At 43.8% G+C, this 25,084-nt stretch overlaps 1 protein-coding gene across 3 annotated transcripts in view; it reads right to left on the reverse strand.

Moving 5' to 3' along the window:
- The window catches only part of bdh2 (3-hydroxybutyrate dehydrogenase, type 2), a 70,130-nt gene that overhangs the window by 34,522 nt on the left and 10,524 nt on the right, over positions 1-25,084 (reverse strand). For all 3 annotated transcript variants that reach the window (XM_078564255.1, XM_078564168.1, XM_078564341.1), the window contains exons 2-3: positions 19,618-19,697; positions 19,244-19,322 (exon numbers count right to left, since the gene is read on the reverse strand). In XM_078564255.1, coding sequence (XP_078420381.1) covers positions 19,244-19,322; positions 19,618-19,689 — 151 coding nt within the window. In that variant the 5' untranslated portion in view covers positions 19,690-19,697. The remainder of the gene's footprint in view (positions 1-19,243; positions 19,323-19,617; positions 19,698-25,084) is intronic.

Below are 25,084 nucleotides of genomic sequence, written 5' to 3' on the forward strand. Positions count from 1 at the left end.
TGGGCATGAGAGCAGAGTGGAGTGTTGAAATGGCAAGCGACAGGGAGGTCTGGGTCATGCTTGCGGACAGACTGAAGGTGTTCTGCAAAGTGGTCACCCAGTCTGCGTTTGGTCTCTCCAATGTAGAGGAGACCGCACTGAGAGCAGCGAATGCAGTAGACTAAATTGAAGGAGGTGCACCAGAAACAAATCATTCAGGCCACCCAATCCATGCTGGAGTTTATGGTCCACTCAAGCCTCCTCCAGTCCTTCCTTGTCACACCCTATCAGCAGAATCCTCTGTTCTTTTCTCCCTCATATGCTTTTCCAGCTTCCCATTACAGCCATTCCCTGTGGTAGCAAGTTCCACAAACTCACCACTCTCTGGGTAAAGAAGTTTCTTCTAAATTCCCTATTGGATTTCTTGATGACTCTTATATTGATGGTCTTTAGGCTTTCTCTTGTCACAAATGGATTTCTCTATCTACTCTCTCAGAACCTTACATAATTTTAAAAACTTTTATTAGGTCACCCTCCAGCCCTCTATTTTCAAGAGAGAAGAGACCCAAACCTGTCAATCCAATCCTGATAGGTTTGACCTCACAGTTCCCTCAAATCCTTTTCGCACCGTCTTGGTGACTTATCAACTTTAAGTACAGCCAATCTTTCTAATACCTCCTTTTTGTCAATTTTTAGCCAATCAAGTGTCTCAACTACCTCTTCTTTCACTATGACTTTGGCAATATTTTCTTCCCTGGCAAAGACAGATGCAAAGTATTCATTTAGTACCTGTGCCCCCTCCACTTGGATGTGGAAATCGCCTTTTTGGTCATGAATCAACCCTACTCCTCCTTTTGCCACCTATTTACTATTTATATGCTGCTGCAACCAAGTGAGGAAGGATAGACTGGTTTTCCTCTTTTCCCACTCTCTGTTTGGTTATACCAGAGATTTTTAATTTTAAATAAGATGCTGGATTGCCAATTCAGTATGTACTTGACTATATACAGTTTGTAAGAATTAAGCCACACTTGAGTTAAACATATAAGGGGTTAGTTTTATTTGCTAAAACCCACCCAAGTAAAAATATTAAAAATGTATAAATATGTCCTACTTCCCACTAATGCGTGCAAACACATATTTAAACTCCAAGCATGTAGAAAAAAATGCAACTTTACACAGTATCAAGGTTAAACGTAGCCAAGTTAAAGTGAAGATTAAAAAAGAAAAGTCAATAAAGATTCAGTGATTGTATCCAGAGGTGTTGGTTCTTCCGCTGAGGCCATTGGTTCAAAGACATGGCTGGTATGTCCCTTTTCTCCTGGAAACATTTTAGAAATCCAATGGCTTTTAGTAGAAAGTCTCTGTCTGCTGTAGGAATGTAGTCACACTTTTCACTCAGCCAAATAGGGTTCAAAGCTTAGATGGAATATTGTAGAGAGGGAGGGCGAAAGACAGCCGCTCACTCCGACAGCTAGATATCTCTACCAAATCCCAAATTCAAACATCCACACAAAAAGTTATGACATGACTGCTCCCCATATCAGTTGTATATTCTAAAAGGAAGTTGATCAGCTTGTGTCGAGCACAGCTCATCTTAGCCATTGTAATAGCTGGAGTGATTAATTTTAAATGTTCCAGCAATTAACTCTTGAACGATTCATTCTCCATTTGGATGAGATGGGAAGGAAGCTTTTCAAGCCTCCAGAGAGGTCATCATCTGTTGGAGCATCTATAGACCCTCCATCTCCATGAAATGGAATGTGGTTACACAGATACAAATTGGCAGCCATTTTAAATTAGTGCCTTTGTTTTTCAGTGAAATGTCCTTTTTTAAAAAGTTTAATATATGAAACCAGCTGACAAGATATCAAATTAATTCCATATTGCACATTTTCTTGACAATACCTATAGAATTCTTTTGGATCCAATGCCTCCATACCTTTTTTATAATTTAGCAACCAGAACTGTACACAATACTCCAAGTGTGAATTAACCAAGGTTCAATTCAAGTGCATTCAATAGGCCACTAACTAGTGAGAAAGATATAGAGAAACAAATTTGTAAGGGAATTATAATGGGGTACTTTAATTATTACTGAAAAGGGAGACATGTTGCCGAAGCTTTTTATCTTGCACTCATCAGGACAAACACAAGAATGCCAAATTTTAAATGATCACAACAATTTATACTGCAGGAGAAAAGGATGCTGATTGGTTGGCAAGTCAACTCTAATTGGCCGAGGCATTGCAATGGAGAAAGCAACAGGGAACTATAGGCTCCCCAAACTTCCCGGGTAATTTTAAAAAGGTACAAGGCTTGAATACATTCCTTATGCCTACAGGGGACAGGTCCCTGCGTATGAATGTACGTGACTTTTGTAAAGCATATGAGAGCCACATTGTGAGCCCGACTGATAATCTTAAATTGTTTTTTGCGTAATTCTTAGCACACTCAGGATTATTCAGCAAGTGCTGTCCAATCGTATAATCACACCTATCATGAGACATTTTGGGCTGAATTTTCTTTTTATGAGACTAAGTGTGGTGGCGGTCAGTTTTGGTAGCGCCCACCCCGCTGGCCGGAATGGCGGGAACTCGCGCCCAATTCTGCACTTAGAACTCACTAATTATGTACAGGTGAGTATCGGGCCGAATCACCTGGCGGATGATTAGTCTCCCCCGCCATCAGCTGGCGGGGTCGAAGGTCCAGGCACCACATTTAAACACCAGTCAAACACATACATCTCACTCTCTGCAGCCTACCAGTCTCCAGGAGACTGTTACAGATATCTTCCACGCACAACAAGAAGGCTGCACCACGCTTCAGGCAATGATCAGAGGAGTATGGGCACATAGGGATGTGTCTATGCCAGGGAATGTTCCAGGAAGCACACCAGCCTCACCTCTCAGGCCTGGAAGGCCATCACCAAGGAGGTCAGTGGGGCTGCCAGTCGCACCAGAACAAGATCCAGTGCAGGATGAACGATCTCATCCGCTCGGCCTGGGTAAGTCATCCTTCAACATCCTCTAATATCAAACTCTCAGCGTGGCATCATGTCCTTAAATGGCTACTCTCTTCAGGGGTCTCACACAACCATTACCAGCGGACACATATCAGGACTGATAGACTAAAGGAATCTTTTGCATCACAGCCACCCTCAGACCTGCTGGGGAGGGCACACCACACAGGGGGCATGAATCTTTACTAACCTATACTCCATCCCTTCTCATCACATGCCTTTCTTGTGTCTTCACCCAGGCCAAGCTTGCCAACAACAGGCGGGAAAGTTCCCAGACAGGGGAGGGTGGGAGGGCACAGCCGACACCATTGAACTCACAGAGTTTGAGGAGGCTGCAGCCCAAATTGCTGGGGAGGACTGGGGAGAAAAATCAAAAAGTTTTTATCACAGCACGTATGAAGACAATAATTGTCACTAATTGAACGTCTGCAAAGGTATTCATTTTCAACGCATATGGTGTACTGTTTTCTTTCAGCATCCTTTTAAAGGCTTTGTGGGGCACACACCCACCGCCCCCACCCCCAACCACCAAGCAGTTCTCCTGCACTCAGCTGGCCCCCCGACTGATGTCTATAGGGAGAAGGTTCTATCGCAAGCACTCTCCCTCACATGCAGACCCTTCATCCTTCAGACTCATGTCACTGGTCCCTAGCATATTCAATAATGCCTGCTGTGGATCCCTTCCTGTTGTCCAGCTGAGATGACCTGCATCTCCGCCCATGCACTGACCCAACTTTCATGCAGCACCACTGACCCCCCCCGGCATCACCTTCAACCTCCCCACCATCACCTTTCTCCTTCCAAGATGTCCAAGTGAATGTGCACATCCCCTTCTTTCCAGAGCATCCCGCCCCCATTCACATTGACCTCGCCGACCTCATTCTTCCCACCCGCCCCGTGTCTGTGTCTATCTTCGTTTCCCAACTAACAGCCTTTTCCACCCCTTCACCCGACAGTGTTGAACTCTCACCCTCCCAGCCTACCGACTCCCTCTGCCCCACTACCTTAACCATCCCTTCCTATCACACCCATCCTGAGTTTGCACCCCAGGAGTCAGAAGTAGACTCCACTGACCCTTCCCTGTGAGCACATTTACCTGAACATCCCCCACCTCCCCACTTTCAGACCTAGATATTCCCCTCCCCCGCTTCACCGCCCATCAGCACCGCCTGCTGCCTTCCATCCCACAGTTTGAGGCTCCATCCTCCAAGCTCAAGTCCATGGAAGGTGGTCCGAAACCTCAGTGAGGTCCCTGAAAGTCCGAAACCTCAGTGAAGTCAAAGCTGCAGCGTGGAGACCTCCCACCTTCCGAAAGCTGCTTTGCGGAGGAACCATGTGGATGAGGCTTCACTTCCCCATGTGATGTATGTCTTCCTCCAGGGTCCGGTAGCTGTAGTCCTCCATCATCCCCGTCTCGTCAGATGTCCACAAGCTGAGCAAGGCCTAAATTTAAGTCTTGACTTCTGCACGCCACTCATTTTCAAATGGGTTTGAGGCCAATGTAATTTCCCACTGGCAAGATTGGAATGCGTGAGGAGATTCTGGCGAACAGCTGTTTTAATGAGCATTCATGAGATGTTAATGAATGCAAATAGCGGTCATGCCCCAGTCAGTGGGATAACCGACTCGCCATTGACCAGCCATCGGTAGGATCACAAACTGTTATTACACCAGTGGGTTTTTGACTTTTTGGCTCCTGCTGGGTTCTCTGCTCCCACCTGCCTCGAAATCCGGTAGGGATGGGAAAATTCCGCTCTATCTTGAGTTTTGTAAGCACGGGCTGGTTGAATACAGTTAGTACACTACCTATTGTGGACAGCCAAGGGGACGTGCTGCTTGATACGATCCACCAGTTGGTGGGATGCACGGTCTATGTACCTAGCATTGCACCAGCACTGAAATTCATACACCACATTATTCATTTGTGTGAACGGCAGAACATCTTTTTTAGCCCTTTTTATCCCTTTTTCTATCTTTTTCCCCCAACCACTGCCCCCTCCTCGCACTCCACCCCAAAAGGGCTATCTGTCACTTGCTCTATGTTGTTCTTTCAGAGTGGTGATCCTTGTCCTCCTATTAACACATTCTGCTTTCTTACCTTCATTCCACTACTATTACCTTCTTTAATCTTTACCACTCCCATTAACACTCCCTTTGTCTTGTGTCCATGACATCTTTGTCGATCTCTCCTTAGCCCCCACATATCGCTGACATTCTCTCCTGCTTTACCTGCTCCAACCCCCTTAAACAATATAAATTCCATTACTTTCTACTTCTCTTTAGCTCTGAGGAAGAGTCAAACGGACTCGAAACGTTAACTCTGTTTCTCTCCCCATTGATACTGTCAGACCTGCTAAGTTTTTCCAGCATTTTCTGTTTTTATTTAGGACATCTTTTTGGCTTGACAGCAGAATCCTGTCAGTGCAGTCATGTTGCTAATGTATAATAGCAGCGTGAAATGGCTAGCTTCACATGTTGCTCCAATTTTTGAGGTACCTTACTCTTCCATAGTAATGAGAGGTAAACTGGGGACTTTTCAGGTCCGAAAGTGGTTGCCTTAGGCCCATTTGTGAATATGCATGATACACAGTGAGCAATACGAATGTATGAATTAGGAACAGGAGTAGGTCATTCAGCGCCTCAAGCCTGCTCCGCCATTTGTTAAGATAATGGCTGATTTGATTGAGGCCTCTACTTTCCTGCCTAGCCCCCATACCCCTTGACTCCCGTGTCAGTCAAAACTCTATCTAACTCAGCCCTAAAAATAATCAATGACCCAACCTCCACTGCTCTAAGGGGAAGAGAATTCCATAGACTAATGGCTCTCTGAGAGAAAAAAATTCTCATCTCTGTCTTAAATGGGAGACCCCTTATTTTTAAACTGTGTCCCCTAGTTCTAGTCTCTCCCACAAGGGGAAACATCCTTTCAGCATCTATCCTGTCAAGTACCCTCAGGATACTGACGGGATATCAGTCAGTATTGAAACATATTTTCAATAAGATCACCTCTTAATCTTCTAAACTCCAATTGATACAGGCCCAACCTGTTCAACCTTTTCTCATAAGACAACCCCTTCATCCCAGGAATCAGTCAAGTGAACCTTCTCTGAACTGCTACTAATGTAATTATATCCTTTCTTAAATAAGGAGACCAAAACTGTACACAGTACTCCAAATGTGGCCTCACCAAAGTCCTGTATAACTGTAGCAAATCTTCCCTACTTATATATTCCATTCCCCTTGAAATAAATGACAACATTCCAAATGCCTTCCTAATCATTGCTGTACCTGCATACTAACTTTTTGTGATTCATGTAACAGGACACCCAGATCCCGCTGTACCAAGAGTTCTGCAATCTCTCTCCATTTAAATAATATGCTGCTTCTCTATTCTTCCTGCCAAAGTGGCTAAGTTCATATTTCCCACATTATACTCCATCTGCTAAATTTACTATTTTCCAATCTGATGGGACTTTCCAGAATCTAGGGAATTTTGGAAAATTAAAACCAATGCATCTACTATCTCAACAGCTACTTTTTTAAGACCTGAGAATGAAGTCCATCAGGACACTTGTCAGCTTTTAGTTCTAATAATTTTCCCAGTACCCTTCCCCCGGTGATTGTAATTGTTTTGAGTTCCTCCCTCCCTTTAACGTTTTGATTTACAATTATTTCTGGGATGTTATTTGCATCTTCTACACTGAAGACAGACACAAAATATCTGTTCAATGCATCTGCCATTTCCGTATTTTCCATTTCAATTAGGATTAATGATTTGATGAGAGTAGCCATTATCCCACAGGATGTGCCCTACTTCAGTGCTATGTTTGCACAATGAGAAAATTGCTTGACCCCCATTGACGAGATTGCTGATAAGGCCAGCTTCTACCCATGGAGTTGTAGGAATCCCAATGCGTATACTGACCAGTGAAGGTAGGCTTGTGGTAGACAGTAATAGAGAACCCATTAGTGGATTGCTCAACCAGCGCATCGAGGGAAGGCAGCTTATTAGATAGCTCCATCTCAAAGGTGAATTTGAGTGCAAGATGGAGTGCATTAAGGTGTGTAAGGAAATTCTTACATGCAGCTGCAGATTCAAATGCAGCAAACATATCAAAAAAACAAAGAACAAAGAACAAAGAAAAGTACAGCACAGGAACAGGCTCTTCAGCCCTCCAAGCCTGCGCCAATCATATTGCCTGTCTAACTAAAACATTTTGCACTTCCGGGGTCCGTATCCCTCTATTCCCATCATCTACATAACAGAAATGGGCAGGCGTATGAGGTTAGGGGTCATTCCATCTAAAACGTGTTTCTTGTCAAAACCAACATAAATGTTAGTGAGAGCTGGGCCTAGAAGGAATCGCATGGCAACACCATCTATTTGGGCAAACATAGCATCATTTGAGCTGAACTCAAGTTCATAAGTTGAATGAATACAGATTCAGAACATGGCAGCACATCTAGAAATCGGACAAGTCATTGGCCATCCTGCAATATGCGTGAACTCCCCTACTCTCAGCTATCCTTCCACAAAGCAATGTCCAATCAAAATGCTAAGTCCTTGAAGGTGTGCCTAGCTGATCTAGTGTACACAAATTCAAAAGGTTAGGTGAGACTGATGATATATGAGCCAAGAGAAGCCAGGAATGTCAAGCCAGGTTGATTAATCAGCTTAGACAAGGAACTGAAGGATCGGGTCAGTGTTTGTGTGGGAAACTAGTGGAGTTGGAAGGGGCAGAGTGTTGATGGTCACACACGAATACCTGCAACAGAATATCATGCACTGTTGAACCAATAAACAAATGTCAGAATTTAAATTTAATGTGCCCTGTTCCCTCTGCCATTGACTTATATTGAAACTCCGTTCAACACTGAAACAAACTGGCAGATACTAATTTTGGCAACTATAAACACTGTAAGGCAGAGGTGGATGGACTCTTGGTAAGCAAGGAGGTGATAGAGTATCAGCGGTAGGTGGGATGCAGATTTCAGGTTACTATAAAATCAGCCATGATCTTATTAAATGGCAGAGTAGGCTCGAGGGGCTGAACGGCCTACTCCTGCTCATTGTTTGTATGTTGTGAGAGGTTCTGATTAATTCAGGTTAAGCTAAAGAACACCATGACCCTGGTTATGTCAATGTTCAGGGGGGATTTTAAGCAGCCACAATAGAGTCACCGCTGTAGACTAGCCCATGTTTCCCATTCAGACACCTGCCTTTCAGCAGAAAAGAAAGGTCAAATGGTGGACTAGCTCAGGATGAAAGATCATACCCAGAATTTACTTGCAAAGTGATGTGTTGGGGATCATGAACCAGCTGCATGTGTTAACTGGATCCATGCCGGTTGGTGAAGTTAAGGCTAAGACAAGCAGCTTTCTTTGCTGGAGGGAGTTTATTGACTTAGTTCACAGTGAACACTACTCCAGCCCACCAGTGTCCCAGCTATCCCCATTTATAGATGTACAAATACCCATCACCTGTTTAACAATGTGATTGCCATTAAACCTGAACAATGTAATTAATAAGACATTGACAGCTTATTGATCAAAGCCTTATCTTTTCAGGAGGTTGATACTGGAAATGGGGTTCTGTGGCAGAGTGAGCGCTATCTGTGATCTGTGGCCTGCTTGGAAAGCTTGACATTTGGTAAAAATGAACCTCCTCTCTTGCTGATGACTAATGTCCATTAGGACAGCAAATTGACTGATATCAACTGTTCCCTGATATAGCCGGAAATAACTCCGAAAGGAGGGCAGTTACCTTTACCATCATGCTCAATGTCGAGATATGGAGAGCAAACAATTTGTCTTTGGCCTCCCAAGGAAGCAGAGTTTTTTCATGCATGTGATTGAAATAGGAAGGCCTTAAGTGGTGCATGCAGCTATGGGCTCAGACACACTAAGAGGAATTGGGGTGGGACTACCCAAGCTCATCTCACAACACCTGCACTGGAGTGAGAGACAGAGAGAGAGAGAGAGAGAACCAGAGAAAGAGGCCAAGGGAGAGAGAGAGAGAGAGAGAAACAAAAGGAAGAGAAAGTGAATACACAAGAGAAGGTGAAAGTTATCAACCAATTTAGGCTGTGTTTAAACACAAGTACTAAAGGTAAAATGATAGTAGTTTATTCTATTGTACTGAGCATTTCCTTGTTGCTAGCCTCATTTAATTATAGAATAGTTACAGGAGGAGGTTGTTTGGCCCATGATATCTGTGCCAGCTCTCTGCAAAAGCAATTCAGCTAGTCCTGTTTCCCTGCCTTTTCCCTGTAGCCCTGCAATTTTTTTTTTTACCTTTAGGTGCTTATCCAATTCCCTTTCAAAAGCCTCGATTGTATCTGCCTCCTTCACACACTCAGGCTCTGCATTTCAGATCCTAATTGCTCGCTGTGCAAGAAAGTATTTCCTAATGCCACCTTTGGATCTTTTGCTAATCAAATTAAATCTGTGCTCTCTGCTTCTTGATTCTTCCACCAAAGGGAATAGTCTCTCCCTATGTAGACCCTCATGATTTTGAACACCTCAACCTTCTATTCTCCTCTCAACCTTTTCTTCTCCAAGGAAAATAGTCCCAGCTTCTCCAATCTACCCATCTAACTGAAGTTCCTCATCCATGGAACCTTTCGTGCATCCTCTCTAAAGCCTTTACATCCTTCTTAAATTATGGTTCCCGGAACTGGACACAGTACTCTAGTTGAAGCCCAACCAGTGTTTTATAAACATTCACCAGACCCCAAACTGAAGGGCAAGCAAGTCATCTGTGAACCCGAGGGACTGCCTAAGAAGGAGAAAAGACTATTTATATGCCTCTAAAAGGCTTTGGGGTTACCCTTCTCTTCTCATTTTCTTATTTTGCTTCTCTTATTTCCTTTTTCCCTCTGAACTTCCCCCTGATCTTCAGCCCGGCATTCCTGCTTGGATTTCTAACAACGCCTCAGGTTCTGCACCTATACAGCTGAGTGATTATGAAGCAACTGCACCCTCTAGTGTTAGTACTGTTATTGACTACAAAGCATTGATTAATCTTATGGCACTTAATCGTTTGCTGAATCAAATGCTACCCTAAAAGAGATATAAATGAAAAAAATGTACCACATCAGCAACAAATTGCATTTCTATAGCACCCTTATTATAGGGCATCCCAAGGCTCTTCACAAGGGGAGACCCAGGCAATGTTGAGCTCAAATTAAACATGAACAGCTACTCAAAGAGCAGGAAATACTTTGAAGCTTTGTAAAATGGGATGACATTTCTATTTCAAACAGTTTATTAAAATGTCCTTCAGAATAAATCAAAGGGTATTCAACTAACATGATTCCATTTCTAACTTACTCCATTTGATATGATTCCACTCTGACCTTTCCAATTCCACAAACTCTCAGGTGTTAAAATAACCAAATGGACTCTTGACATTAACGATTGAGCAATTTGATAGAGACAAACATCAGGAGTAAGAGTGTTGTACAAACTAAGGTTTTGTTGTTTTAATGGATAAGGTTGATTGATTTTGGTTCTTCTGGAAGTGGCAATGATACAGACATTACATCGTCTTTACAAAAACGACAAGTCTCTGCTGAGATTTACACCCCCACATTATGCTAATAGCTACAGAAAATAAGCTTTTAACATATAAACATATAAAATAGGAGAGATAAAAATTCTATCAAGCCTGTCCCATCCTGGTACTCCACTGTAACACCCCCCACCCCCCACCCTCCCACCCCCCTCCTCCTCTCTCCCCCCCCCCCCCCCCCCCCCCCCCCCTGCCCTAGCGGGGAAGAATCTCTGCGGACAGGCAAAAACATCAGGAAAAAATCTATAGGCCTATTTAGGAAAAAAACGTTGTTACTTTCCCCTCCAACTACCACCCCCGCTACCCACCACCACCCAGCAAAACGTAATTAAGCAAATTCCAGGAGATCATGGTAACTAGGCAACTCCTTCACCCACACACCCCACCCCAACTCAAGGACCCATCTAACTTTTACATTTGAATATCTTGACCACATTCAGGAACTGATCCAGTTCTGTTCTGAACACTTGCAGGGATCTGCACTCACTGCTAAGCGGTAGCAACTTTTGCAGAGATTAATGAAATTTTCTGAAAAGTTTTAACATCTATCCTAATTTTTGCATTCATAATTTATACTTAATCACTCTTATACCACCACAATCAATCCAGCATGAATAGCCTATCCACTTGAACCAAATCTATTTCCTTTTGTTATTTTAAAAGAACTCAATTAAATGTCTTCGAAGCCTATGCTTTTCCAAAGGGCAGCTTTCCTGCCGTTCGTTTGTTCTGTTAGCTAAGAGTCCTTCACAAAGGTATCAATCTACGGGCTCTCCATTGATCCTTTTCTGACCGCATCACAGGAAGACAACAAACTTGTACACCGTATTCTAGATATAGCCTGATTCAGGATATAGGTAAAGGATAATATTTCTTGCTTTATATTTAATTGTGCAGGTAATATATTTTTAACTCAGCATTAGTCATGAGTTTTCACTGTTTCATACACTATAACCCCCAGATCCTTATCCTTCTCAGCAGCCTTGAGCACACAATCCTACCTAGTGTATGCATGCTTGGAGTTGCCCTTACTAGGGTACATAATGCTAGATTTATCTACATTAAAAGACATCTGCCAGACATAAGAACATAAGAACTAGGAGCAGGAGTAGGCAAATCAGCCCCTCAAGCCTGCCCTGCCATTCAATCCAATCATGGCTGATCTCATTTCAGCCTCAACTCCAATTTCCCGCCCTCTCCCCATAACCTTTCAATCCGTTACTAATTAAAAAGGCCTATTTAACCCATTGCACCCAGATCCACCTGAAATTTATTTTTATAATGTAAGCCACTTAGACCTGCATACTTGCTGGTATCTTTCCCACAACTTTGGCTATTAGTAAGTACTTTGTGTACAGGAATGCAATTAACAACATTGTTTATTAGCCTTTTGTGCAGCAATTTGTCAAAGTTTTTAGAAGTCTAAGATAAACAATGTCAGCCAAGCTTCCAACAACCACCAACCTGGTAACTTCTTCAAAAAATTCAAGCAAGTTGTTGGGGTAAGACCTTTTTAAACATCTTCTTTAATAACCCCTTCTCTTTCAAGGTGATTCCATCCATCAGTGTAACTATAACCCATACCATGGCCTAGTATCATGGAGACTTCAAAGGTGACCACTTGCAACATGGTGACCAGCGCAGCTGCACGTCAGGTTAGACAAGGCAGGTTGTCACTTGAAAAACCTACAGGCCCAGTGAACATTTTACACTCAAAGAAAAGGCAACGACAGGTGGAATTTCTCCCCTTCTGTAAGAGTCTGTAGGATGTCTAAGATGTTTCCAAACCCCATCCCCCTCAAAACATAGTAATAGAGGGATTCTCTCTGGGAAATCCACCTATAACTGTGGTCTCTACATAGTTGACTAAACAGAACAATAACTGGCTTGACTGAATTGCAAGAGCATCAAACATTTAAAATCAATATAGAAGCAAGTTAAGATAATCTTTCAGCTTCAGCAAACAAAATGGCCATAATGCCTCAGTGATATCATTGCACTGCTTGGACACCCCATTTTTTTAGTTGCGGTACTAGTCAGGCTCTGAAGAAGGGTCATAAGGACTCGAAATGTCAACTCTGTTTCTCTCTCCACAGATGCTGTCAGACCTGCTGAGTTTTTCCAGCATTTTCTGTTTTTGAATAGTTAGGGTTGGTTGTGGACAGAAGTTGGGGAGATGGAGCAGGGAGTATTAACCATGCCCAATGGTTTTATTTGAAATGTGCTAGGTTAGGCTCTACATCTGTAGAGGGAAAAGAAGATGAGCGCTGTTCCTGGAGAAAAATTCCCCTGCTTTCTTTTTTTAAAATCCAGCAGAGCTCAACATCCCAAAACAATCAAAAACAGCCTGCATATCGAAGGAGAATATAGCTATTGCTGAAAAAGACAGACTTCTTTGTCAAAGTATTCCATCTTGCACTCATCAGGTCAATTCGCAAGAAAATACCAATGTCAGGGGAAACAACATATTCATACTGAATGAGAAAAGAGGGCTGATTGGTTAGCAAGTGGCCTCTGATTGGTGGAGATGTTGCCAATTATGACTTATCAACCAATCATCACTCTCTTCTCATAAATCAGTATAAATATGTTGTTTCCCCGACATTGGTATTTTCTTGTGAATTGTCCTGATGAGTGCAAGATGAAAAACTTCAACATGTCTCTTTTTTCAGCAATACCCAAGTTCTGTACTACCAAACAGTTATTTGTATACCTTAGAATCTAGTTCCTAGATTCTGAACTTTCATGTTAGAAAAATGTACAGTTCAGAATTTCCAAAGCCTGCCTGTTCTCACAAAACAAAGTCAGATTGCTGAAACAGAACAAATGACTGCACACTGTGGCACTTTATCCACCCTGTTCAATAATTAAAGATGACAAATAATCTGTCTAATTACAGGATACTAAATATACATAACTTTCTGTATGAACACCTACATGGTGACTGCAGCACTGTGGTGTGATGTTTGGATAAAGGGATGCAACCGAAGTGTTCACCCAGCTTCCTGTTGCTAATGCACCTGCTCTGCGTGTTCAGTCTTTGTGTTAACCTGTTACCCAGGTTCTCAGTACAGATCTACTTCCTATACATTATATTCACTGCCTTCCCCATTTAAAAGCCCACCCATTCTTTTATAATGAGGCATGTACACCTATGTCACCATCTCCTGATTTTACAAACAATATGGTGATCATTCTAGGGAATGTAAATTGCATCAAGACATTGGTCATAAATTGCAGCCATTCCTTCTTCTAGAAAATGAGGATTCTCTCCCCTTCTAATGCACAGTCTTAGTAAGTAACTCGGAATGGGTACCAATCCTCCCACAGGGTGAATAGAGGACGAGAAAGACTGGAGAATGGGTTTCAAAGATGGGGGCCTGTGGGGAGAGAAGAATAGGACATGGGATTTGGGAGGTTAGAGTTCTGGTGATTGGGAGCAAAGGAGACTGTGCACTGGATGGGGGTAATTAGTGCTCAACAGGAAAGAGGGAAGGTGGGGGTGGAAGGCATGAATGGAAATTTGGTTGAGGCCCAGCATTTCTTGCAGGGCTGAGAGCAGCAGCAATATGGTGATTGGGAGCAGCAGTGAAAGAGCAGCAGCCAGTAAAGGGCTGAGTGGAAGCAGCAGTGTAGTAACTGAACTTTTAGCTTCTCCTGCTATCTATCAGGGCTCACATGATGTTCTGAGAGGCTCTAACCAATGAGTCCTAAGTGCAGGCAACCTGGGGGTGGGGCTTCCTGATGAGAGTCCTGATCAAGCATGTAGCACCTGAAAAGCTCTCTATAATAAAGTTTATCTGTTTCTTGTTGAAACCTGTCTGCTCCATCGAGTCATTACATTTGGCGATAAGGGTAAAATAGCTCTGACGTTGCACCTCACCTTGTTACTGAGTGCATCAAATCTTAAGAAAAAGAAAAGTATACTCAGCAGTCATGCCACTCTTCAGCAGAATTGATCCTTATGATGCGACTATGGAAGACTGGAGCCAGTATGTACAGTGCCTCGGATTTTATTGCGTAGCAAACAAAATTACCACAGAGGAAAAGCAGAAAGCCATCCTTCTATGTGTATGTGGCAGTAAGACATACAATCTCTTCACAACCTGACAGCCCCAAGCGCGCCCAATTCAAAGTCCTATAATTAATTAGTGGACCTCGTGAAAACACATTTCCATCCGAAGCCATCCGTAATAATGCAGTGTTTTAAATTTAATTCCAGAGTTAGGGCCCTGGGAGAGTCCATCACAACCTATGTAGTGAACCTAAAGCAGTTGACAGAACACTGCGATTTTGGAGGCACATTAAATGATATGCTGCAGGACCGATTAGTTTGTGGAGTTCAGGGCAATGCCACACAGCGCTATTTACTCACTGAGGTCAACATTGACTTTAAGCATGCCCTAGAAATCTCCCTCGCCATGGAAAGTTCTGCGAGAGATTTGCAGACTTTGCAACACAAACAACATGGCGCTGTTTTTTATGTGGGGCGGGAGCTTACCACTGAGTGTGACGCAAAAACCAGACCCACAGCATCAAAGCAAGATGCAATGTCCACCTTTAGAAACACGAAAAGGCCTAGTAGAGACATTTCAGCAGCGACTCCAAGAAAAAGTTTTATAGATGCAGAGGTGACCACAGACAGCTGTAAATTCAAGGAGGCAGAATGCAATTACTGCCATAAGAAAGGTCACATAGTAAGGCAATGCAGGGCAAAGTTGAAACAGCCCATAAAACAGCAAACCAACATGACTAATGATCGACTTGAAAAATACAGCAGAACCCGAAGCTGCTGACACCGACATCTATTCCCTGTATAACATCACTGCTGTAAAAAAATGAACCTATCACTGTCACAATCCAAGTTAATGAGAAGCCACTAATAATTGGGGTGGATACGGGTGCTTCAACTACAGTGGTGGGAGAGCACACTTTCAAATACCTTACTGAAGGTAGACAGCTAATAAACCTGGAGCAGACAACCGCTAAATTAAAGACATACGCTGGAGAATCTATTCAGGTAAAGGGCATTGCCACAGTACCAGTGTCTTATAGGCAACAGGCAGCCCAGCTTCCTGTGATAATAGTGAAAGGAGAATGACCCAGAGCTGTACAAACTTTCAAGTCTGGTATGAAAAGGTTATTAGAAGGTAACCTAGAATCTCGACTTTCCCACTTTCTTCTCAGTTATTGTAAAACGCCACATTCGATTACGGATTCAACACCATCTGAATTATTGATGAAATGCCACCTATGTACACGGTTAAGCCTGGTGTTTCCAAATTTAGAGGGAAAGGCAGAGCCAAATCAAAGTAATCAAAAATTGAAACACAGTATACACAGCAAAGCTCACACAGTGTAGGTGACACAGTATTCATGTGAAATTTCAGAAGTGGAGCTTGTTGGGTTCCTGGAGCCATTGTCTCAGAGACTGGTCCATTATCTTTCCAAGTACAAGTGTAGAAGATAGAATTGTTCATAAGCACGTAGATCATATTCATGCTAGAGAGACATTCCAACAACCAACTATTCTACCTGTGATTAATGTCAAACTGTCAATCCTTGAGGTGACAGGTCGACCTAGAGTAGACATGCCCAATGTCTCTGTAGAGTTGCCAAACCCAGAACTGCCACTTCCTAATGATGTGTCTCGAGCTGCATTTCCAGATCCTGTCGATCCTGTTGAGGAACATCAAGGGGTAGAGCTACACTGCTCTAGCTGTATAAAGACAGCACCTCAGATACTTGATCTTTAATCACCTCAAGTTGTATATATGTATATGTTGTTGGATATTCAAATGTATCCCTGTGAATAGAAATTGTAAAACAGTAAAGAGGGAGGAAATGTAGTAACTTGAAGGTACAGCTTCTCCTGCTGTCTATCAGGGGTCCCATGATGTTCGGAGAGGCTCCGACCAATGAATCCTAAGCGTGGACAATCCGAGGGGTGGGGCTTCCTGACGAGAGTCCTGATTGAGCATGTAGCATCTGAAAAGCTCTCTGTAATAAAGTTTATCTGTTTCTTGTTGAAACCTGTCGGCAGCAGCCAGTAAAGGGCTGAGTGGAAGCTGCACTGAGAAAGCAGCAGCCAGTAAAGGGCCGAGTGGAGGCTGCACTTAAAGAGCAGCAGCCAGTAAAGGGGGAGGCAGTGGCATAGCGGTATTGTCACTGGGCTGGTAATCCAGAGATCCAGGGTTATGCTCTGGGGACCTGTTTTGAATCCCACCACAGCAGCTGGAGGAATTTTAATTCAATGAATAAATCTGGAACTAAAAGCTAGTCTAAGGGTGGCCAAGAAACCATTGTCCTTCAGGGAAGGAAATCTGCCATCCTTACCTGGTCTGGCCTACATGTGACTCCAAACCCACAGCAATGCGGTTGACTCACAACTGTCCTCTGAATGGCCCAGCAAACTACTCAGTTGTATCAAACTGCTATAAAGTCTAAAAGCAATGATCTAAAAGGCACCAGGATCAACAACAGCAAACTCAACACTGTCGACCCTACAAAGTCCTCCTGAGTAACATCAATTTTTGTGCCAAAATTGGGAGAGCTGTCCCACAGACTAGTCAAGCAACAGCCTGACATAATCATACTCATGGAATCATACCTTACAGATAATGTCCCAAACTCCACCATCACCATCCCTGGGTATGTCCTGTCCCACCAGGGGATCAACCCTGGTTCAGTGAAGAGTTTAGGAGGGCATGCCAAGAGCAGCACCAGGCATAACTAAAAATGAAGCGTCAACCTGGTGAAGCTACAACACAGGACTACTTGCGTGCCAAACAGCAGAAGCAGCATGTGATAGACAGAGCTAAGCGATCTCACAAACAATGGCTCAGATCTAAGCTCTGCAGTCCTGCAACATCCGGTTGTGAATGGTGGTAGACAATGAAACAGCTCACTAGAGGAGAAGGCTCCACAAATATCCACATCCTCAATGATGGAGGAGCCCAGCACATCTGTGCAATTGATAAGGCTGAAGAACTTCTTCAGCCAACTTCATCCACAAGTGCCAAGTGGATGATCCATCTCAGCCTCCTCCTGAAGTCCCCAGCATCACAGATGCTAGTCTTCACCAATTCAATTCATGCCACATGATATCAGGAAATGGCTGAAGGCACTGGATACTGCAAAGGCTATGGGCCCTGACGATATTCCGGCAACAGCACTGAAGACTTGTGCTCCACAACTTGCCAGCCCCTAGCCAAGCTGTTCCAGTACAGCTACAACACTGGCACTACCCGGCAATGTGGAAAATTGCCCATCCACAAAAAGCAGGACAAATCCAACCCGTTCAATCAGTAAAGTGATGGAAGGGGTCGTCAACAGTGCTGTCAAGCAGCACTTGCTTAGCAATAACCTGCTCACTGACGCTTAGACTGGGTTCCGCCAGGACACTCGGCTCCTGACCTCATTACAGCCTTGGTCCAAACATGGACAAAAGAGCTAAACTCCAGAGGTAAGGTGAGAGTGACTGCCCTTGACATCAAGACCGCATTTGACTGAGTGTGGCATCAAGAAGCCCTAACAAAACTGGAGTCAATGGGAATCAGGGGGAAATCTCTCCTCTGGCTGGAATCATACCTAGAACAAAGGAAGATGGTTGTGGTTGCTGGAGGTCAATCATCACTGCAGGAGTTCCTCAGGGTAGTGTCCTCGGCCCAACCATCTTCAGCTGCTTCATCTTCCCTCCATCATAAGGTCAGAAGTGGGTATGTTTGCTGATGATTGCACAATGTTCAGCACTATTTGCTGAAGATACTGAAGAAATCCATGTCCAAATGCAGCAAGACCTGGACAATATCCAGGCTTAGGCTGACAAGTGGCAAGTAACATTCGTGCCATACGAGTACCAGGCAATGACCATCTCCAACAAGAAAGAATCTAACCATCTCCCCTTGACATTCAATGGCATTACCATCACTGAATTCCCCACTATCAATATCCTGGGGTTACCATTGACCAGAAACTGAACTGGACCAGCCATATAAATACTGCGGCTACAAGAGCAAGTCAGCGGCTGGGAATTCTGCAGAGAGTAACTCACCTCCTAACTCCCCAAAGCCTGTCCACCATCTATAAGGCACAAGTCAGGAGTGTGATGGAATACTCCCCACTTGCCTGGATAAGTGCAGCTTCAGCAACACTTCAGCCTGACACCGTCCAAAACAAAACAGCTCACTTGATTGGCACCGCCTTCAACATCACTCCCTCCACCACCAATGCACAGCAGCATCATTTACAAGATGCACTGCAGCAACTCCACAAGGCTCCTTTGACAGCAGCTTCCAAAGCTGCAACCTCTACCACCTAGAAGATCAAGGGCAGTAGATACAAGGGGACAGAACCACCTGCAAGTTCCACTCCAAGCCACTCCCCTCCTGACTTGGAAACATATCACAGTTCCATCATTGTTGTTGGGTCATAAGCATGGAACTCCCTCCCTAACAGCACTGTGGGTGAACCTATGCTACATGGACTGCAGCAGCAAGGGCAATAAATGCAGCAACGCCCACATCCCATAAAGAAATAAAACAGTCAGAGTTTATCTTGGTGAGTAATCCAAGGTACCAGAAAAGAAAGAAAAAAATATTTCTACTTCAAAGTAGTTTTGAAAGTAGATTCTATGTAACAACACAGTAAATAGCAAACAGATTCATTACCTGGATACTGCTCCAATTCCTTTAGCTTCTCTTCATTTATGTCGGTAGCAATTACCTTAGCACCTTCTTTTCCAAATGCCTCAAAATTAAAGACAGAAAACAGGAAAGTCATTTTGACGTGAGTTTTACATGAATTACAAGTTACTTTATTTTCTACCTGATGTTGTCCTAAAATCACAAGCAATTTTTAAAATGTATGAATATGACTTCTAAAAGATAGCAGCTCTATCATTTGATCCATATGCGCCCTGGTTCTTATTTAATGGACATCACCTGTCACTAAGAATACATTATATTGATCTCAGCATGGGTATTCAAATCTGAAATCAGCAGGACAACTTCCAACATTGTACACATTAAAACTGAAAACTTACAATTGCACATGCCCGCCCAATGCCTTGTGCTGCGGCTGAGACAACGATCACTTTTCCGTCAAGTCGACCCATCACAATGGCTAAAGAAAACAAGAAATTATATACGCAGCAAAACTTCTCTTCTTGTCAATGGAACACTGTACCTTTGTACAACAATGTATTCTGTCTAAAGTGAACGCTTAGTCTTTGACCAAAATAAGCCATTTTAAAATCTTGCACCTTAATTTCTTGCACTTACACTCCCCCCATGTGTTGGATGTTTCACATTTCTACCACCCTCTGTGTGAAGGAATTACTTCTTAATTATGTTTTCAGCGTATTTGTTCAAGTTTGAATCCATGTTTCTTTTCACTGTACTCTGCGTTAATACTGAACATCTGACTGAGATCCAGTTTATCTATCCCTTTAGGATCTTAAATGCCTCTAAGCCATCATTTTTCCATTGTAAATATCTGAAGTGCTCCTATTCCTTCCTCATACATGAGGCTAGCTGCCTGATCCATCAACTTAATCACTCTTCTTTATTTACTTTCCAAGGCCTGGATGTCTCCCTGCTGGTATGGTACCCAGTATTTTACATACTTAAGAAAGAACCTGTTTTTATGTAGCACCTTGGATGACCTCAGGACGTTCCAAAGCACTTTACAGCCAATGAAGTATTTTGAAACGCAATCATTGTAATGTAAGCAACTACTCAAGGTGATGACCCAGTGCTTTCTACAAACGTTATTTTCTAGGACAGCAACAGCTTGTATTTATAGTTAGTTTCACATAATAAAATGTCCCACAGTGTTTCATAGAGGCATTATAAAACAAAATTTGACACCAAGCCACATAGAGAGATATTAGGGCAGGTGACCCCCTGGTTTTGAATTCCCCCACAAGATGTTGCTTGCATTAGCAAACTGAAAATGAGAACAAATAGGCTCTCCCATGAACACAAACTTTATAACCTGCATAACATGAACAAGCTTAGTCAAAGCGGTAGGTTTTAAGGAGCATCTTAAAAAGGAGGAAAGAGAGGTAGAGAGGCAGAAAGACTGAGGGAGGGAATTCCAGAGCTTGGAGTCCAGGCAGCTGAAGGTATGACCACCAATGGTGAAGTAATTAATATCAGGAATGCTAAAGAGGCCAGAATTAAAGAAGTGTAGATTTTTCGGAGGGTTGTAGGGCTGGAGGAGGTTACAGAGTTGGGGGGGTGGGGGTGGGGCTAGGCCATGGAGGGATTTGAAAGCAAGGCCGTGAATTTTAAAACTGATGAAGCCAGTGTAGGTCAGGGAGCAGAGGGGTGTGTTCATTGGGACTTGTGTTCTCTCTCTCCAACAATACATTTGAAGCCCCTATTTCACTCTTCATGGCAAGTGCACACTGTGCTGACAGTTTTAAGAGTGTTTTCCAGTTAAACTGCCAGATGCTGCTCCTGTGTAGTTTCTTGTCCATCTATTTCCATTTATGTTGTATTTCTGCTATTTCATTTCCCTTTCCTGGCTTTCTAACCATGCACTTTTCTATATTAAAGGGGAGGCACTGGCATTATGGTATTGTAACTGGACTAGTAATCCAGAGACCCAGGTTAATGCTCTGGGGACCCAGGTTCAAATCCCACCACAGCAGATGGTGGAATTTGAATTCAATAAAAATCTGGAATTAAAAGTTCAATGATGTCTATGAAACCATTGTCAATTGTTGTAAAAACCCACCTGGTTCTCCAATGTCCTTTAGAGAAGGAAATCTACCGTCCTTACCTGGTCTGGCCCACATGTGACTCCAGCCCTAAAGCACATGGTTGACATTCAACTGCCCTCTGAAATAGCCTAACAAGCCACCCAGTTGTACCAAACTGCTACAAAGTCTATAAGGAATGAAACCGGACAGACCACTCAGCATTGACCTAGGCACTGGAAACAACAACAGCAAACCCAGCTCTGTCGACCCTGCAAAGTCCTCCTTACTAACATCTGGGGGCTAGTGCCAAAATTGGGAGAGCTGTCTCACAGACTAGTCAAGCAACAGCCTGAGATGGTCATACTCCTATAGTCATAATACCTTACAGACAATGTCCCAGACACCACCATCACCATCCATGGGTATGTTCTGTCCCATGGGCAGGACAGACCCAGCAGAGGTGGTGGCACAGTGGTATACAGCCGGGAGGGAGTTGCCCTGGGGGTCCTCAACATCGAATCCGGACCCCATGAAGTTTCATGGCATCAGGTCAAACATGAGCAAGGAAACCTCCTGCTGATTACCATGTACCTCCCTCCTTCAGCTGATGAATCAGTGCTCCTCCGTGTTGAACATCACTTGGAGGAAGCACTGAGGGTGGCAAGGGCACCGAATGTAATCTGGGTGGGGGACTTCAATGTCCCTCGCCAAGAATGGCTCAGTAGCACCACTACTGACCGAGCTGGCCGAGCCCTAAAGGACATAGCTGCTCGATTGCGTCTGCAGCAGGTGGTGAGGGAACCAACAAGAGGGAAAAACATATTTGACCTCTACCTCACCAACCTGCCTGCATCTGTCCATGGCAGTATCGATAGGAGTGACAACCACATAGTCCTTGTGGATACAAAGTCCCGTCTCCACATTGAGTATACTCTCCATCATGTTGTGTGACACTACCACCGTGCTAAATGGGATAGATTTCAAGCAGATCTAGCAACTCAACACTGAGCATCTATGAGGCACTGTGTGCCATCAGCAGCAGCAGCAGAATTGTACTCAACCAGAAGCTGTAACCTCACGGCCTGGCATATCCCCCACTCTATCATTACCATCAAGCCAGGGGATCAACCCTGGTTCAATGAAGAGTGCAGGACAACTTGCCAGGAGTAACACCAGGCATACCGAAAAATTAGGTGTCAACTTGGTGAAGCTACAACACAAGACTACTTGCGTGCCAAACAGCATAAGCAGCATGCAATAGACAGAGCTAAGCGATCCCACATCCAATGGGTCAGATCTAAGCTCTGCAGTCCTGCCACACTCAGTTGTGAATAGTGGTGGACAATTAAACAGCTCACTGGAGGAAGAGGCTCCACAAATACCCCCAATCTCAATGATGGAGCAGCCTAGCACAGCAGTGCAAAAGATAAAGCTAAAGCATTTGCAAAAATCTTCAGCCAGAAGTGCCGAGTGGATGATCCATCTCAGCCTCCACCTGAGGTCCCCAGCATCACAGGTGCCAGTCATCAGTCAATTCTATTCAGTCCACGTGATATCAAGAAATGGCTGAAGGCACTTCATACGGCAAGGACTATAGGCCCTGACAATATTCTGGCAATAGTACTGAAGACTTCTGTGCCCCAGAAATTGCCATGCCCCTAGCCAAGCTGTTGCGGTTCAGCTACAACACTGGCATCTACCCAGCAATGTGGAAAATTGCCCAAGTATGTTCCGTCCACAAAAAGCTGGACAAATCCAATCCAGCCAATTACCGCCCCATCAGTCTACTCTCCATCATCAGTAAAGTGATGGAAGGGGTCATCAACATGCTATCAAGTGGCACTTGCTTAGAAATAATCTGCTCACCGGCACTCAGTTTGGGTCACTCAGGTCCTGACCTCATTACAGCCTTGTTTCAAACACGGACAAAAGAGCTGAACTCCCAAAGCGAGGTGAGAGTGACTGCCCTTGACACCAAGGCCGCATTTGACCAAGTGTGGCATCCAGGAATCCTAGCAAAACTGGAGCCAATGGGAATCAGGGGGAAATCCCCTACTTTCAACATCCTGGGGGTTGCCACTGACCATAAACTGAACTGGACTAGGCATATAAATACTGTGGCTATGAGAGCAGGTCAGAGGCTCGGGATCTTGTGGTGAGTAACTCACCTCCTGACTCCGTAAAGCCTGTGCACCAACTACAAGGCACAAGTCAGGAGCATGATGGAATACTCTCCACTTGCCTAGGTGAGTGCAGCTCCAACAACACTCAAAAAGCTTGACACCGTCCAGGACAAAGGAGCCCACTTGATTGGCACCCCTTCCACAAACATTCATTTCACTTCCTCTACCACCGATGCACAGTGGCAGCAGTGTGTACCATTTACAAGATGCATTGCAGGAACCCACCAAGGTTCCTTGAACAGCACCTTCCAAACCCACGACAAGAGCAGCAGACACATGGGAACACCACCACCTGGAAGTTTCCCTCCAAGTCATTCACCATCCTGACTTGGAAATATATCGCCGTCCCTTCACTGTCGCTGGGTCAAAATCCTGGAACTCCCTCCCTAACAGCACTGTGTGTGTACCTACACCACATGGACTGCAGCGGCTCAAGAAGGCAGCTCACCACCACCTTCTCAAGGGCAATTAGGGATGGACAATAAATTCTGGCCCAGCCAGTGACGCCCACATCCTATGAATGAATTTTTTTAAAAAGTGGCATTTCTCACTTTTGACCCTCGATGTAACTGGTCTTCTGTTCTCTACTATTCATAACCTTATGCAATGTGATATCATAGCAAACTTCATCTCAATCATTAATATACAACAAAAAACATGAGCCAATACTTGTGGTATTCTTCTAGACACCTCGCTCCCTGTTGATGTTTCTCCCTTAATAACTAAGTCAGAGAACGCTTATCTATTTAAAAAGCTTCCCTCCTATTCCGTTGTGCTTTGTAGCTTTCTATGTGAGACTTTATTAAAACTTGCCATCCCACAAATTTTACCCCCTTCATTTTAGTGAGCAGAAAAATCACCAGATGCTGAATTCAGTGGTAGGAAATACAGCCGGGTGTATTAATTCTACTGAGATCCCCCTGTTCAGTAACTCAGAACCCTAGGGGCAGGATTTTCTGCACCCGCCCACCACCTGGATCTTCCGGTCCCACCACAAGTTAATGGACATCTGGCTGAGGCACCGCCTCACCCACGACAGGTCCCGCCTGTGACCGGCCGAAAAATCACGGCCTAGGTTTGATGAGCACCTTTTTTTAAAACATGTAAAACCAAGTAGACTACTTTTTAATCCTAATATGTTTGTTTCTCCTGATACTTCTCTGTGCTCTCTCTCATGTTATTTCCAGTCATTTCCCCAATTACCAGTCAACTAGTTTATCTGTTTTCTACTGTTCACAACCCTATGCAATATGTATAATCAGCAAAATGTTGGAGTCTCTGCTTTGCGTAGTTCAGGGCTCAGGCTCATTTACTTCACTATCCCAAAAATGCTGAGTTTACATTGAAGTTTATCTTTTATGCAGTCCAAAAAGAGTGCCACACCACACCAAAATTTTGATTTAGTTGTGTTTTTAGATGCACATTAATGTTGTCATGAATTATATTTTAGCATGACAGTATACGTGAGAAATGTTCATAATTAATATTTTTTGTAGTTGATGTTTCTCTTTGAAGTTGGAAGCTACAATTAGTCTTCTACCTGGAACTAGGAAGATAGGAACAGGGGAGGACAATTAGCCCCTTGAATTTGTTCCATCATCCAATTGGATCATGGCTGA

This window comes from Cetorhinus maximus, chromosome 1 (genome assembly GCF_964194155.1).
Source record: "Cetorhinus maximus chromosome 1, sCetMax3.hap1.1, whole genome shotgun sequence".
Classification (NCBI taxonomy): Eukaryota; Metazoa; Chordata; class Chondrichthyes; order Lamniformes; family Cetorhinidae; genus Cetorhinus; species Cetorhinus maximus.